This window comes from Microtus oregoni, unplaced genomic scaffold, assembly GCF_018167655.1.
Source record: "Microtus oregoni isolate MIOR12 unplaced genomic scaffold, Mior012 000116F_ref0000321, whole genome shotgun sequence".
NCBI lineage: Eukaryota > Metazoa > Chordata > Mammalia > Rodentia > Cricetidae > Microtus > Microtus oregoni.
This window is the reverse complement of record NW_024544745.1, coordinates 1,845,589-1,863,986: the sequence shown is the minus strand read 5'-3', so window position 1 is coordinate 1,863,986 and position 18,398 is coordinate 1,845,589. Positions and strand designations below refer to the sequence as shown.

Sequence of the window (18,398 nt, the reverse complement as noted above, 5' to 3'; positions counted from 1 at the left end):
AATATCCCTGACCTCAAAGGGTAGGAGTAAAATAAAAGACTGCATTAACATTATACAAGGAAATGAACATACCAGTTGAAGGTTGTGGGCTATATTCTAGCTAAACATTCTGTTGCAAGAATAAGACAAGTAATGCTAACGCCCTAGACCAAAACATTCTGTTGGCAAACTACTCCCTGGGTAAAATCCAATGTTATCTCCTTAAGGGAGTAGGAGCTTAGCTGGATCCTTATACTTTTGTTTGGTGTAGAAACATCTACTTCTCTATTCTTGAAATACAAGGGCTGAATATTAGCCACACCTTTTGATAATAACCTTGAAAGAGCAAACAAAGGTTGGACCTTTGTTTGAGGTAGAAACGTGCAATAACCTTGAAGGAACAGAAATAATTTCCAACTCTCTGACCTTTGGACAGGGTAGAATGGCAACAACTTTGAGCAAGCTGAAACCGTCTGATGTTCAGACAAGGTGGTAATAGTCTCACATTTTGGGGCCTCCACAATGGGTGAAGATGAAGGGCTCTTAGTTCCTTTTCCAGCACTTTATCTGCCTGCATGCCAACATGTCACACCATGGTGATAATGAACTAAACCTCTGAAAATGTAAGCCACCCCAATTAAATGTTTTTTCTTTATATGGATTATTGTGGTCATGGTATCTCTTCACAGCAATTGAATCCCTAACTAAGATGGGGAGAGGTTGCAGAAGGAAGTGGGAATAATCATGAAATGAATAAATCATCTGCTCTTTGAAATGTTAGAGATAAATGGGATTTTCAAACTTGATGCTTTATTTTAAAATTGATGTTGCTTTGCTAAATAATGTAAGCCTGACAAACATAGTAGCTCCTGTTTTTATCTGGAAGAAGTCTCAAGGGAAATTAGAAAATATTTTTACATAAATGAAAAAATATGAGAAAGCAAAACTTCAGTAAAAGCAGTGAAAAATATTATTAGCAGAGAAGCTTACATTAAACAAGAAAGTCAAAGCCTAAGTTTTCTCTTATGGAACTGAACAAAAAAGATAAAACTGGACTCATAGCTAGCAGAAGAAAAACAAGAAAGATTAAAGCAGAGATAAAATCAAAAAATAAAAAAGATAGAGAAAATGAACAAAACCAAGAGTTGGATCTTTGGAAAGGTCAACACAATGGCTTAACTTCAAGCTACACTAAATAAAATAGATGCCTCACCAAGCTAAAACCAGAAATGAAAAGGAGCATTACTAATAATGTTTCAGAAATAAAAATGATTATGAGAAAGTGCAACAGATAACAGCATGACATTTAGATAACCTAAATTAAATGGAAAAAATTCCTTGAGATATATAATCTAGCAGTATTGAGTCATGAAGCATTGGGAGAATTCTCATAGAGCTTTAACTGTGAAAAGGTTTGGGGCAGCAACTCAAATGTAGCAATGAAGAAAAACTCAGGACCCAGTGTCTTCAATTAAAAAAAATCAATTTCACCCTTATTTTTATTAGCATATACTAATTATACAATTATATGGATTTCATTTTAACATTTCATAATTGAGACATTGTATGTTGATCCTTTTTACTTTCCATGTTGCTTCTTCTTACATCCTCTTGGTCAATTCTGTTTCCATTTCCACATCCCAAATAGTCCCACTTTTATTTTCACTTCTTCATAAACTCTCTGTGTGAGAGAACAAAATACAATATTTGTAGTATTTTGATCAATATGAGAACCTCCAATTCCATCTATTTTCCTGTAAATGATAACATTCTATTTTTCTGATATCTATAAATATTTCAGAAAAACTAACAGCAATTCTCAAATTATTTTTAAAAATTGTAGGTGTGCCCTGGTACCAAACAAAGACACTACAACAGAACTACAGCCCAGTGTCTTTTATGAATATTGATGCAGCTGTCTTCAGTAGAATATTAACAAACAGAATTAAGTAGTGTATAAATAGATTATATGCTATATTTAAAAGGGAATTCCTTCTTGGAATGCAAGGGTAGTGAACATAGAAAAATCAATTAGTTTAATGTAGCTGGCTAACTTTATGTTAACTTGACACAAATTATTGTCATCTGAGAGGAGGAAACCTCAAATGAGAGAATGACTCCATAAGATCAGGCTGCAGGCACGCCTGTAGAACATGTTCTTAATTAATAATTGATGTGGGAGGGCTCGTCCCAATGTGGGTGGTAAAACCCCTGGAATGTTTGTGCTGGGTTCTATAAAAATGCAGGCTGAGCAAGCCATGATGAACATGCCAGTAAGTAGCACCACTCTATGGCCTCTGTGTCAGCTCCTGCCTCCAGGTTCCTGTCCTGTTTGAGTTTCTTCCCTGACGTCCTTCAGTGATGAAGTATAGTGAGGAAGCATAAGCCAAATAAACCCTTTCCTCCCAAACTTGCTTTTGGTAATGGTGTTTTATCTCAGCAATAGCAACCCTGACTGAGATAGCTAGCTACAATAACAGAACCAAGACATAAAATCACAAAACCATCTCAAGTGAAAGGCATTTTATACAAGTCAACATTATTTAATGATAATAAAAAATACGCAAGAAAATAGAAATAGAGAGGAAATACTTCAACCTGTTAAAAGAGTATAAGGGAAAAAAACTCATTTTACATACAGCTTAATGTTTTATGTTCAAACAGAGATGTTGCAAAATGTCTAAGAAATAATTCATCCAAATTACAGAGTATGAAATCACAGAAAAATTCTTTGTATTTGTATACATTGGCTAATGGATTAGGAGCAAGAAATTCTTGTGCCCTCTGGCCCAGCATTATGACTATCAATCGGTATTGAAATATATCTCCAAAAGTCTGAATAAACAACAAAACTTCAAAAAAACCTTTAAATTGAATCGTGAGGGCCACAGAGATGGCTGAGTGATTTAGAGCACTGGATGCTCTTCCAGAGAACCTGAGTTCTACTCTCAGCACCTACATGGTGTCTCACAACCACCTGTAATTTTAGTATCAAATGATACATCATTCTCTTCTGACTTGACATGGGTACCTAAACATACATGCAGCAAAAGTCCTATACACATAAAATAAATAAAAAAATTTAAAAATATAAGTATCATATCATCTAGGAGTTTTGTACCTGTGTAGAGAACACTCCAAATTGAAAGAATGAACTTGATGAAGTATTTATGTATCCATGTTCATGGCAGCATTATTCACAATAGGCAAAAGTTAGCATCAATCCAAGTGTTTGTCAATGCACGAATGGATTAAGAAAGTATAAAGAGGAAAAAGTATTAGTCCTAGCAGAGGTACATCAATCTTTGTGAATTTTAGGTCATCCAGAACTCATAGTGACACTGCTTAAAAATAAGTAAATGATTAATTTAAAAATTAAAATAGTATGTGTTATACAATACAATGGATGATTATCTTTCTTCATACCATCCTAAGGGAGCAAATTCCTTAGGGCAGTATGAGGAAACAAAAAAGGATACCAACTACATGATTCTATTTATAAAAGGTTGTTTCAGGCATCAAATTCATGAAATAGAAAATAGAACGATAGTTTCTAGAAGTGGGGATAGGAGAGAATGGTAGAATGTTGTGATTAATGTAGAGTTTCACTTGGATAAGATTTAAGTGTTCTAGAGATAGATAGAGGTGTGACTGGTAATGTGATTATATTTAATATCACACAATTATTTACTTGAAAATTATTGAAATGGTAAAGTTATGTTGTGTATATTTTATAACAATAAACAAATAATTTCTAGATATTCAAGTGGCAATTTGAATAGTCAAGGAAAATGATCATATAATAAAGAAATATTAGAGTAAAATTCTGTTCCTTGGTAAAGGTAAACCATATGTTAATACACATATTAATAAAACTGCATGGGGATGGCAGTGAGATAGCTTAGCCTTATAACTTTTGACTTGTGTTCAGTTCCTGGAACCCACAAAAGTGGGATGCAGTGACTCATATCTGTGGTCACAGAATTTCTTCAGTGAACTGAGGCACAGGGAGAAGAGTCACTCAGAAGCTCACATACCAGCTCTCCTGGAGTGCAGATAGGCAGATGCAATGAGAGACTTGCTTTCACAAAGTGGAAAAAGAAAACCCACTCCTGAAATTTCTTCTGTGATCTGCACGTATCCCCCTCTACACAATAATAAATAAATAAATTAATTAATTAATAGAAATAAGTAAATAAATAAAATTAAAATGATAGTACATAAAATAAAAAAGTTCCATTGGTAATGAATATATTAAAATTATAAACACTTTACAAAAACCTTCTAACTAATATCTCATTTAATCCATACAACAACGTATTGGAAAGCTACAATTACTGTCCTGTTTTAGTAATCAAATCTCTCTCTCCCTTTGAATAGATAACAGTCATTCATCAAAGAGAAACCTATAGGCTGGGTACATTCTCCAAATCTGTATGTATTATGAGGATAGAAGAGATAAAAGGCAACAAATTTTAATGCCAAAGCCCCAGAAAGGACCATTTTTTATAAGTTTGGCAACTGAATGGCAGAGGCGCATCCTATGCCATAAGTACCTCAAAGAAACAGGATATGTGATGGCTTGTAGAAAGCAGTGAAAGGGCTAACAGATGTGGGAATTGATCTGGACCCTGCCCAATGAGGTTCTCTGGACTTTATATAAATAATGAAATATATAGCCTGCTTTAGAAGACTTTCAAAATCTGGAATAAATTTGAAGTCCTAGAATCTTTGCTTCAAAATGGCCAATGAGGAGAGTAGGCCACCCTTTTCGTCAAGATGGCGCCGAAAGCGAAGAAGGAAGCTCCTGCCCCTCCCAAAGCTGAAGCTAAAGCGAAGGCCTTGAGAGTCAAGAAGGCAGTGCTGAAAGGCGTCCACAGCCACAAAAAGAAGAAGATCTGCACATCGCCCACCTTTTGGCGTCCCAAGACCCTGCGGCTACGAAGGCAGCCTAAATACCCCCGGAAGAGCGCGCCCAGGAGGAACAAGCTTGACCACTGTGCCATCATCAAATTCCCCCTGACCACCGAGTCAGCCATGAAGAAGATAGAAGACGACAATACACTTGTGTTCATTGTGGACATCAAGGCCAACAAGCACCAGATCAAAGATGTGGCCAAAGTCAACACCCTCATAAGGCCCGATGGAGAGAAGAAGGCGTATGTTCGGTTGGCTCCTGATTATGATGCTCTGGATGTTGCCAACAAGATTGGAATCATCTAAACTGAGCCCAGCCGGCTAATTCTAAATATACACTTTTTCACCATAAATAAAAAAAAACAAAAAACAAAATGGCCAGTGAGAGAGGAACCCTTCTGGGTATATGGGAAAAGATGGAAGGTGGGGGGAATAAGGAGAAGGAGGAGAAGAAAGATGATGCCTACAGGATAATTGAGCTATAAGGTAGTAACACCAATACTTCATGATATTTCTGGAAGAAACTACCTTTAAATACGTATGTTTTTATTTCCCTGTAGCCTCAAGAACATGGTACACACATGGTCCTATAAGCAGTTAGTGAAGGCCATCCTCTGGGTTCAGAAGGAAAGCTGCAGCTTTCTCTGGGAGGTGTAGCAACTTGACTGTACACAGCTGCATTGATTCAACTCTCCCACCCATAGTGGACTAATGCCAATTTGAGGGATTCGGCCACAGTTTCTTCTCAACTGTCCAGCTGTGCTTGCCTAGAGGCCTGGCTTAATGGTGCTATAACCTTTTCTACACTCAGATGCTTTTCCTATTCTTCATTGCCTATAGAATGCCCTCTGCTACATGCCCTCCGGATTGGAAGCCAGTGAAGTGTCAACAGGTTGCAAAGGTGTCAAAGGTTCAGGAAACGGTTCCTTTTGTCACATCTTCCCTAAAATTTCTTTGTAAATTCCCCCACATCTTTTTAAAGACTGAGAAAGAAAAAATGTAGAAAATGAATGAGAAGAGCTAACTTAGTTCAGTCTGAAAATTGCTTCAGAGCAGACAGGTTCCATATTATTCATTATTTCCCATGCTATTTCATGTGACAATTATAACCGCTACATAGATGAATGGGTATCAGATGGATGATGGAATATCAGATGTATGGATCATAGGAGAAGTGATGGATAGATGCTAGATGATACATGGCTAGAAAGATCTGCTCACTTCCCAATCATGTTGGAAGATAAGGAATAGCTTCCTGAAACCACCATGAAGTATTTATTGATCATTAATTTTTACTTCAATTAAGTTTAAAATATTCCCAACAATACAAACAACACCCTTTACTGTTGATAAGTTCAAATGACGTTTATTTTCACAGTGAAAGTTTAAGCTACTTTTATTTTCAAGACAGGGTTTCTCTGTATAGCCCTGCCTGACCTGGAACTCACTCTATAGACTAGACTGGAATAGAACTCAGAGATCTGCCTGCCTCTGCCCCCTAAGTGTTGGAGTTACAGGTGCTTACCACCACTGCCTGATTTAAGATACTTCTCAAGTCAGTTTTTAGTCACCTATACTTTCCAATATTTTGCCATTTAAGGCAACAGATAAAGAGTACAGTATAGGAACTGAATTACCTTTTCATCCCAAGAAAACTGTAGTATGAGTGTGACTGAGTATTGTGGTCCAACACAGTTTTTGAAATGGCTCCTTAATGGGAAACAAAACTTTTCACCAGACCTATAAAGACGAACAAGTATCTCATGCCTCCTTTTATATGCAGAATCTAAATGTATAAAAGAAATAAGAACATGAAAATAGGAAGAAGACTAGGAAAAGGAGGCAGACCACTGGGACAGAGAATGTTGGAGCAATGAAAATGAATACTATTGAAGTACCTGTTTATGTCTATGTATGAAAATGTCACAATGAAACCTATCATTTTGTACAATTAACAGATGATAATTGAAATATTTTACTCTTTAGCATATATACACATTGCATGTAAATTGGATGTCTAATGGGAGGCATTTGTCTGCATTGCTCTTATGTGTAGCGCTCTCAATCTAGTGTGAAAACTAGATATGTAAAACAGGGAGCCAGGGTATAATGACTACTAAACTGGACATAGGTAGAAAGGGTTAAGAGGAAATTGAGCAAGGCATGATGCTACCTGAGAGGACCAGAAAACACTTATTATATACAAAAGAGTTGCTAGGAATCCCTGGAATTTAACTAAAACATAACAAAACAAAACAAAACAGATCTTTTCCAGAAAAGACAGCCAGTGAATGGAAAAGAGGAGGCCAGCAAATCATAACCGTTTTTGGCTGATGCCGAACCATCATCATACTTCTTTATTGTGGTGACTGTATGTGACTGGCTAAATTAGATTTGATTTCTCAACAATTGGTGGGAGCAGCTTTTCCTTTCATGTGTTTTGATTGAATACTTTTGTTTCTTTTTGCCTCTATTATAATCAATGTCTTCATTTATACTACCCTGATTTGACATATGAATAGTGGTTAGAACATTCTCTTTTTTGTTTTTTTTAATTGATTTTTAATGAACTCTACATTTTTCTCTGCTCCCTTCCCTGCCTCTCCCCTCATCTTCAACCCTCTCCCAAGGTCCCCATGCTTCCAATTTACTCAGGAGATCTTGTCTTTTTATACTTCCCATGTAGATTAGATCTATGAATGTCTCTCTTAGGATCTTCATTGTTGTCTAGGTTCTCTGGGATTGTGATTTGTGGGCTTGTTTTCTTTGATTTATGTTTAAAAACCACTTATGAGTGAGTACATGTGATAATTGTCTTTTTGGGTCTGGGTTACCTCACTCAAATGATGTTTTCCAGCTCCATCCGTTTGCTTGCAAAATTCGAGATGCTGTTATTTTTTTCTTCTGTGTAGTACTCCATTGTGTAAATATACCACATTTTCTTCATCTATTCTTCAGTCAAGGGGCATTTAGGTTGTTTCCAAGTTCTGGCTATGACAAAGAATGCTGCTATGAACATAGTTGAGCCCCTGTCCTTGTGGCACGGTTGAACATCCTTTGGATATATACCCAAAAGTGGTATTACTGAGTCTTGAGGAAGGTTGTTTCCTAATTTCCTGAGAAATCACCACACTGATATCCAAAGGGGCTGTACCAGCTTGCACTCCCACCAGCAATGCAGGAGTGTTCCCTTAACCCCACAACCTCTCCAGCATAAGTTGCCCTCAGTTTTTTTGATCTTGGCCATTCTTATAGGTGTAAGATGGAATCTCAGAGTTGTTTTAACTTGCATTTCTCTGATGACTAAGGATGTTGAGCATTTTTTTAAGTGTCTTTCAGCCATTTTAGATTCCTCTATTGAGAGTTCTCTGTTTAGGCCTGTACTCCATTTTTTATTGTATTATTTGTTCTTTTGATGACCAATTTTTTGAGTTCTTTGTATATTTTGGAGATCAGACCTCTGTCTGATGTGGGGTTAGTGAAGATCTTTTCCCATTTTGTAGGCTGCCACTTTGTTTTGTTGACTGTGTCCTTTCCTTTACAGAAGGTTTTCAGTTTCAGGGGGTCCGATTTATTAATTGTTTTTCTCAGCATCTGTGCTACTAGGGTTATATTTAGGATGTGGTTTCCTGTGACAGTGCATAGAACATTCTCTTATTTAAGGGTTACAACCTCAGTTTCAGCTTTAGCTCTCTCTTTCTCTCTCAAATGCTGGAATATTTACCTATTTAAAGACATACAGATTTTTAAGCATGGTGGCACATGACTGTGACCCAGGCTCTTGAGAGGTAGAGGCAGGAGGATTGTGAGATAGCTTGGGCTACACTGGAACTCTGACTCAACAACAACACAAAAGGGAAACAACAGCAAAATGATGTGGATTCATTCAGGCCATCTGTGATGGATGGAACAATGAACACTTATGTTTATATCATCCTCTAACTGAAACAAATTTTTCTTTAATTATAAATCAACAAATTACAATGGTGTTAGTAATTTTCGCTTTGCCATTAATTGGAATTGTTGATGTCTTGAATTATACGGGTATGTAATTACTATTTCAAAATTATGACAGTTAAGAGATCTGCTATTCTTACTTGCTTAATGTGTTAATAAAGCACACAATGATTATATCACAGTAAGTGTTGCTGCTTTCATTTAAACCTTATATGTATCATTTTTTCCATTATAAAACACATGGGAGTCCTCAAAGGGTTTCATCAGATGAAAGTGCTTGCTAGACAAACCTAGGGAAGACAGTTCAATCTCCAGAAGCCATGCAAAGGTAGTAGGGAACTAGGTCCACAAAGATAGCTTCTGACCTTTAGACATAGGTCATGACCTGATGCCTGACTCTGTTGCCACATCACAGATGTGCTCATGTATGCACACACGTACAAATACACAAACAAATAAATACATTGCTTTGAGAGGCATGTAGAGGCTTCAACGGAGTTCACTAGCGGTCCATAATATGAAAGTGGTTAACAGGCCCTACCCTATATTTTGTTTTCACATAATTTCTTATCCTAGAAACTAAGCAAAACATTTCTGTTTGGTTACTGTGTTGGCAACTCTCTTTTAGACACATTCCGAAGCTTGTAAACATTTAGATCAGTGCTTCTGAAGATCATTAAATCTAGGTTTGTATTTGTGTAACTACATGCAAAAAAAAGGAACATTATGTGAACAACTCTGTTTTTTTTTTTTCTATGCCTGGCTCTTTAGGGCATCAGACTTCATGGTGCAAGATAATCTACTTAGTGTCCTACTTGTAGCTACTGCTTCTGTTATTTGTGGACATGGTCAGAAATTGAGGCTTGGATAACTATAATCTTGCATTTAACCATTCTTTTTCCCAGAATGGCCATGTGAACCTGTGTTTATCAAATGAAGATAAAAACAAAGGGAAGACTGCCCGATGCTGAGTGCAGACTCAGCAGGCCTTTATAGACACTTGTTAGAAAAGAAAGAGGCATGGAAGACATGTAAATTTCATCTGACAGGGGCAATTTCGCTCCATTTCCCTTTCTGCTGGTTAGTGAAGTGAAAGGAAAAGGGGGAAATTGGCTCGATTGTTAAGGGAATGAAGTAATTTGGTTCAGATCCCTAGTAACTCAGGCCCTAACGAGGTGGGCTCTTAATGAGCCAGATCATCCTCCTTGTCCTCTTCTTAAAGGGTTCCTCATGGGCTCGTTGGCAGTTTGTCTCTCATGCCCATGCTCTTGTCTTCTTTCCCTCATTACTAAACCGCACAAAGTACACTTGGCCGAGCACACACACATCAGCAAATGACTCATACTAAGAGAGCTTGAGACGTGTGGTACATGCGTACAAGCACCACTGTGACTTGATTTATTATCACCAGGTTTCTCGATGTGCAGCTATTAGAACCTCCCAATTTTATATTGTGAGAGTGTGGTAGAACTCAAAGATTCACATCCTCCTTCTGTACACACACAGGCTAAATACATCCACTCTTCCTGACCGTAGTCTTTTTACATTGATACCACACAGATCTGAAATGAGCCATACCTTTATACCCATTGTCTACTATAAGGGTATCTGTGATGGGTGGAGAAGTGTACATTTATATCGTCCCTGCCCTCTAACTGAAATTAGAGAGGTGCTACTTGGAGGTGTGAAACATGCATTCCTAAATATGCTTTGCCTGCCCCCCACCCCCTGCCACATTCCTACAAGTAAAAAACTCATTCAAGGGCTGGGATGACAGCCCATGCCTTTAATTCCAGCCCTCAGAGGGCAGCGGATGAAGGTACTTCTCTTTGAATCCAAGGTCATCTTGGTCTATATAGTTTCTCCCAGGCCAGCCAGGACTACATATTGAAACCCTGTATTTAGAAATAAAAAGGAAAAGAAAGAAAATAAAAAAAATAAAGGAAAAAGAAAAACTCAAAATAAAACAATCAAAAACAGAACCGCTCATACAGTCAATAACAAGGAAAAACTCCCAAGACACCTAAGAAGTAAGTTCAAGGATCCTTGCTTTATAGCCATTGTGTAGATTGGCAAAGTTCCACTGAGTGCACCCTCCTAGCAAGAAACATTTCCTCTGTCTTATTTTTGGTTTTGTAGGGACAGCCAGGTTGACAGAAGAGGCCCTCTGGTAGACCACCTTAGTATGCCTTTGCTCAGCCTGAGGGAATGCAGCTCCCCCTGCCTTAGCTAACCATCTAGTAACCAGAAGACACTGGGGTGTTTGCTACCCACACTTCTTAGGGAAGATTCCTGACACCAAATTAGCCTTTTGAAAATTGAACGTAAGTGATTCTTATTTGTATAACTGATTTTAAGGAGCCTGTCCAAAACCCTCACTTCCTCCTACCCACACTCACTCAGAAATACCAGAATAGCACCTGTAGCTGGACCAGTCATTGGGACATAGATAACTCCTTGTGTGGTGGCTGGATCCCCATGAGAATTCCTAAGGGATATTTGCAGATGTCCTCAAGCAGATAGTGAGGAGAAGCCGACACAAGCTGAGCAATGAGAAATGCTGGACTCCAGAGCAAATGGCAGAGAAGAGATCACCGAACTTCTTGGGGCACCTTAGACCATGGCTGCCAGACCTGTAGGGCAAAGCCAACACTGAAGTAGACAAAGAAATGATCCTCGAATGCACAATTTTTCTTAGAATTTTAAATATTCACCTCAACCTTTCCTTTTAGTCCTCAAGAGAGCTGTACCATTCACAAAGTTGCAGGCTTGAATCATACTGCACTCCTTTCTTTTATTTTAAAGCCTATTTATTTATTTATTTATTTATTTATTTATTCATTCATTCATTTATTTTCCCCTCCCCCTCTGTCTCTCTCTCTGTCTCTGTCTCTCTCTCTCTTTCTGTGTGTGTGTGTCTGTGTGTGCCATGCGTCTGTGTGCCAGGGCTTAGTACAATCTGCCAGAATGGAATATACCCTATCCTTTCCCAACGTGGGTCGCAGGGATTAAGCTCAGGTTGTAAGGCTTGGCAGTAACTGCCTTTACCCTGTAAGCCATCACTTGGGCCTTGCCTTCCTTTCTATTGCTGTGTAGCTAATCACCCCCAAATGTAGTGGCTTACAAGAGCTCAGGTGTGATCTCATAGCTTCTGTGAGTCAAGAATCCTGGCTCAGCTCAGCGGAACCTTCGGTTGATGCAGCTCTCACAAGACTCCAGTCCAGGAGTCAGGAAAGTACTCACTCCAGGCTGTACTGGAGAAAGGCCCACTGTTTTTCTTTTTATTTTATTGAAAATAGATTTTTTTTTATCACATAATCTATCCTGATTGCAATTTCCCCGCCCGCTACACCTCCCTCCAATCTGGATCCACCCCATTTCTGTATCTCATTAGAAAATGAACAGGCTTCTAAGGGGCCATAATAAAATTAAAGAAAGAAAACAAAAACTAACACAGCAGAATAAGCCAAAACAAAAGAAGCAGGACCCAGGAAAGGGCTCAAGAAACAGATGTAGATGCAGAGCCCCACTTGTTTGCACACTCAGGAGTCCCATAAAATCGCTACACTGGAGGCTGTAATACATATGCAAAGAACCTGTAGGGCAAAAAAGAGAGAGAAACATATGAATAAAATAAAAATTTTAAAAAGCCCTGATACACTATGAGACAAGGAACCTCCAATGACACCACTGAGTTTGTTTTCTGTTGACCTTCTAGTGCTGGGCTTGCAGGCTACCCTTAAGAGTAGTTTGTTTCCCCAGTGAGCCTCCCTTGGAGAAAATTAAATTTATTTTCATTTATACTTAACACTTGGAGATAGCTTCTGGATTAGGGATGGGGGCATGTGTCCATTTCTCCTCCCAGCTATAGGACCCCATCTGGCACAGATCTATGCAGGCCCTGTGAATCCTGTCTCAGTCTTTGTGTGTTCATATAAGCTTTGCTCAGTTGATTCAAAAGGTGTTGTTGCCAAGGTGTCCTCCCTCCGCTCTGGCTTTTACACTTTTCTCCTCCTCTTCTGTGGGCTTCCCTGAGAGCTAATGGGAAGAATCAGATGGAGACCTTCTGTTTAGGGCGGAGGGTTCCAAGGTCTCTAACACTCTGCATAAGGTCTGACTGTGGGTTTCTGTATTTCTTATTTGCTGCAGGAGGAAGCTTCTCTGATGATGGGCAAACAAGACACTCATCTATGAGTATAATAGAATGTCATTAGGAGTTGTTTTATTGCTCTGTTCTTTCAGCAGAACACTAGTATTTGCTTTCCCCCTAGTTCTAGGGTTGTCTTCATGTTCTTGGTCACTCGAGAAGGGTCAGGTTCCATCTATTAAAATGGATATTAAGTAAAAGCAGATATTGGTTGGTTACTCTCACAAGCTTTGCATTTCCTTTGCATTATCATATCTACCAGGCAGGACACGATTGTAGATTGCAGGACTTTTAGCTAGGTTGGTGTTTATATATCTCCTCTGGCAGACTGCAGAGTATACTTTCTCTGTACCAAAGACACAAAGGGGTGAAAGTTCTATGACATTGTTATAAAAAAATCTAGCGTTTATAGGTGTAATGATTTTATGTCTGAATCTTCAGTTTGATCCCATTGAGATGATCATGTGGTTTTTGCCTTTCAGTTTGTTTTTGTGGTAGATTACACTTATTGATTTGTGTAGGGTGAACCATCCCCACATCACTTGGAAGAAGTGTGCTTTATCAGGGTTGATGATCTTTTTGATGTGTTCTTGAATTCGGTTTAAAAGTATTTATTGAGTATTTTTGCATCTATGTTCACAAGAGAAATTGGTCTGTAATTCTCTTTCTTTGCTGAATGTGTATAAGGTTTGGGTATCAGAGTAGCTGTGGCCAAATAAAATGAATTTGACAATATTCCTTCTGTTCATAATTTGTGGAATACTTTGAGGAGTTTCGACATTAACTCTTCTTTTAAAATCTGGAAGAACGCCACTAAAACTGTTTGGTCCTGGGCTTTTTTGAGTTGGGAGACTTTTGATGACTGTATGTGTTTCAATAGATGTTATAGGTCTATTTAATTTTTTATTAGATCTATATGTAACATTGGTAACTGGTACCTATCAAGAAAATTACCTGTTTGTTTTAGATTTTCCAAACTGGTGGAGTACAAGTTTTTAAAGTATATCCTTATGACTTTCTGGGTTTCCTCAGTGACTGTTGTTACTCCCTTCTTTTCATCTCAAATTTTGTTAATTTGGATCTTCTCTTTCCAATGGAGAGGTCCACTCCTGCCATTACTCATGTGGTTGATGATTTAGTTCTCTGGTGGCTACCTTACACACAGCCTTGGTTCTTTGTTGGCTGTCATACACACAGTCTTGGTACTGTGCTGGACATTAATTATAGAGAGACAATACCAACAAGATGAATCAAAGGCTTTTGTAAATCCGCCACCCAATTGTCTTCCTTTTGTTTTGCCATAGTCTAGCACCCAGGTCCATCTCAAAATCTATAGCTGTGAAAAGTCAGAAGAGATATCCCAAGAAACTGTACCCGAGGCTGCCAATTTAAAATAATTTTTAAAAAAGTGATCTTTCTGGGGATCAGAAATCTAGTGATGAAAGCTTGAGCAATTTTCTTAACTTTCGCTTTCTTGACTTTGCTCTAGATGAATACTAGTGATAATTACTTCAAAAATGAAAATACTTGATGGCAATCTGAGGCACTTCTAGTAACTCTCTCTTCTCCATTCCCTTGCATCCATTCGGAATGGAGACTAATATTACAGTCTTGGGCTCTGGATCTAGATGGATAGATTCATTCTGAGCTCTGCCATTAGTGATGTGATCCTAGGACAGTTACTAGATCATGCCAAGCATCTTTTGACCACTTGTAAAATAATAATGATGAGACATACCTATCAAAGTAATGTGGAATAAATAGCATAATGTTATCAAATGTTTATCAGACTAGCACACAATGATATTTTAATTTTGTTATTTTATGATTATATGAAAAGAATTTATTTCTTATCCCTTAAACCAGTGTTGTCTTGTCATCAATGTGGTCCTCCCTCGATTTTCTAGCTTTTATTTTCTTCTTTCCACTTTCATACAAGCACACAGGTATTTGTACATGAACAACTTTCAATTTCCCATTTGATATTTCATTTAGTTTTCTATTTCATTCTCCACGGGGATGGCAGCTAGGAAGGAAATTGATGGATAGTTTATTTGCTCAGAGATGGTCATAGTAACGTTGGTGGGCTAAACTATGCCCAAAGGGACAAAAACAAAGAGGGGGGAGGGAAGAAGAGGGAAAGAAAGAAACTGAAAAGAAAAAATGGGCCAGAGAAGAATTTTTAAAATGATCCTGAGAGCAAACAGAGGTCACCCTCCATAAACAAGAGATTGCAGCTGGCTGCTTCAACGGGCACACTCTTATCGTGTCTCCACTCCTCCTTTTCTGGCAAAGCATAAAATCTAGCTTTTCCATCAATGTCTTTGGCTGATTTTTATTTAGACAGCTCCATTATTACTTCATGGTTGTTGCCATTTTTTTCCTGGGGTCAATTCTCAAGTCAAGGCAAGTAGACTACAATGGGTTAGAAGGACATGCTTGCTGTTATGAGTCATGTAGTCTTGTCTCACAGAAAACCTCTGTATCCTATCTGAGATGCTTCACCCACGTGAAGATGATCTTGGCAGCTATGCTAAGACTTACATTATAGTAAGAAGAATTTTCAACTAGTCAGAAAAAAAGACCTAGATCCTAATTTTCCCTCTACTGCTAACCAATTATAGGATTTGGGGCAAGTCTTTCCACTCAAATCCTCGATCCTAGTTAGGTTTCTATTGATGTGATAAAAAAAAAAAAACTATGACAAAAACGACTTGTGGAGAATATGGTTTATTTGGCTTACATATCCCAAGTCACTCTACATTGAGGGAAGTTCAGGCAGGAGCTCAAAGCATGGAGGAACATGTTATTGGCTTGCTCTCAGTGGCTTGCTCAGCCTGCTGCCTTTTTGTACCACCCAGAATCACCCGCCCTGGGGTGGTATCATCTACAATGATCTAGGCCTTACCACATCAATCATAAATTTCCTATAGGCACGTCTCATGAAGACATTTTCTAAATTAAGACACCCACTTTCCAGATATGTCTAAGTTTGTGTCAGATTGGCAAAAACCAAACAGCATGGCCTCATTCCCTAATCTTTTCAAGAGAAATAGAACTATCTGCTCCCTCTTGACCACATAGCTTTTTTGAGAGGCTCATCTGAGTTCAGTCAATGCTAAAATTTGCACGGATGGTATGTTAATGAAGGTGGCTGTGGTCTATATGGGTCAAGGGTTCTGCCTCTTATTTCAGTTGTTACACTCTACAGGGACTTGCCCAAATCTCTAAGTCTTTGTTGATTCACCACTTCATAGCCACTGTGATGCCCTCAGGGAGTTATAAGCAGTTGGCAGGGTTATTCTGAACCACCTGTTGTTCTTTACTATGGGTAGCTGATGCCGTGCTGCGGACTGAATGGTGCCTGGCATGAGAGTGGAGTGTAAGTGGTGTGGTGTGCCAGCAGGCAAAGGCTGTGGTCACGGCTGTGAGACATTATTAGCTGGGTGTTTTCAGGTTTTCCTGGAGAGAGAAAAGGATTAGAAATAAAGTGCTTTAAAAATAGAATTGAAAATGCGGTGAAAGTACAAGGTATTACATTTTTGTCCCTCTCATTTACTATGCCTAGTCTACATTAAAGGCCATGTTACCATGCTTCCCATGTAACATCTCATTCCATCATTCCCTTATCCCTGGAGAGAATAATTAAATTGGTGAAAAAAATTAATATTTGAAGAGAAAGTTAAAATAGTTTTCCAAGACCACACAGCTTGAAGTTGGCAGAGCCTTTAATGCAATCCTAAGATCATTTTGAGAAGTGATAACACTGGCCAATGTTTACAGTCAGGAGAACCTATAATTTCTACAAAGCCAAAAGCCAGATGTTGGAGCACATGAGGCCTGATTATCTATAAGATGAAGATCATAGAACTTGTCTCTCAGTATCCCATAGATCATCAGTCACTAGGGAACTTCTTCTTCAGTACCAGGAGGTTGCTAAACGATAATGTTGAACACAGAGTCCCATCCGTTTGATATATATATATATATATATATATATATATATATATATATATATATGAGGATGAGTTCAACTGTCCAAGGCCAAGAGGTAACTATCTATGAAGTATTTACTTAGTCCTATGACCTCGTCCATAGCTTCTTTCTTACATGAGTTCAAAGGTAATCAGCCTTTATGTATGTCAAGTAGTTCAGATGTGTTATAGACCCACTATGCCGCCCACCAAAATTCTTTATAGAAACTATTAAATTTATAGTAAATATACTTGAAACTACCTACTTTAATGCCTTGACAGCATTGGGTGTTATGATTTTCAAATAGTATTCTTATTGATCAGGTTGGCAAAATTTGTATGTAACCATTGAATCAATTTTTACGTGTTTTAATACTAGATGAAATCAAATAGTTCTTTTTTCAAATTTAATAGTCATTTTTAGTTCCTCATTTAGAAATTCTTTATTTCTTTTGCCCATTAAGTGAGAGGATATTTGCAAAATATCAGCCACAAAATAAGCAAGCACTCATGAAAGGTAGCTATAGTTATTATGAAGGATGATAAGAGATGGTGAGATGATGTACTTCCCATAGAAGGAAGCAAGGCTGGGGATATCATCAGTGACTGCAGTATAAAATGCATCATCACATGTAAGGTCACAACACATAGATACCAGTTTAGCTTGTTATTATCAATTCACTCTGTAACTTTGAAAGATTTTTTTCCTTCTGTGGGTCTGACCATAGTAAGTACCATACCATCTTCTGTTCACCTGGGTGGGGTCCTATGCCCACCATCATTACATCAGAAAGGACCCCAATGCCCTAAGCTGCTTTAAGTCAAGAGTCATGCATGGAAAATACCTTTCTGACAGAATGAGTAGTTATGTGAGGAGGATAGGAACTCTCTAGAGAAGACTAAGGGGACAGGGAAGGACAGTGATAGAGAGAGATGAATAGGAACAAAATATAAAGCTGTATGTATAAAATATCATAATAAAAATCTACTACTTTGAGTTGGGAAAATGGCTTAGAAAGTTCCACTACCCAGTCCAGACCACACATGAACTTGGACATGGTAGCTCATGTCTATAATACCAGACTGTCTACCATGGGATGGGAGCCAGAGGAGTCTCTGGAAGCACTATGTTCTGCTAGCTTGCTGTAATCTGTGGCAAACAAGAAGAGATTCTGTCTTATATAAGGTGGAAGCAGAGGAACTACACTCAAGCTTGTACCTGATCTTGACACATGTGGTATGTGCACACCAGTTCTCCCAGACCTAAACACAAACACATGCACACATGTCCTGTATGTATAAATATTTCAAAAGAAAAAGCCATTACTTTGTGTGCTACATTAAAAAGATAGGGGAAGAAGAAGATGTCTTGCTGACATAAAGTACAGCATCACCAATGGGACTCCAGGAAAAGGAACTATGAT

At 38.2% G+C, this 18,398-nt stretch overlaps 2 protein-coding genes across 2 annotated transcripts in view; both read left to right on the top strand.

Moving 5' to 3' along the window:
* Window positions 1-18,398, top strand: part of Pak3 (p21 (RAC1) activated kinase 3) — a 222,359-nt gene that overhangs the window by 32,048 nt on the left and 171,913 nt on the right. The window lies entirely within an intron of this gene.
* Window positions 4,759-5,202, top strand: LOC121444025 (60S ribosomal protein L23a-like). Its single transcript, XM_041645753.1, has one exon. The coding sequence runs from the start codon at window positions 4,759-4,761 to the stop codon at window positions 5,200-5,202; it is 444 nt and encodes a 147-aa protein (XP_041501687.1).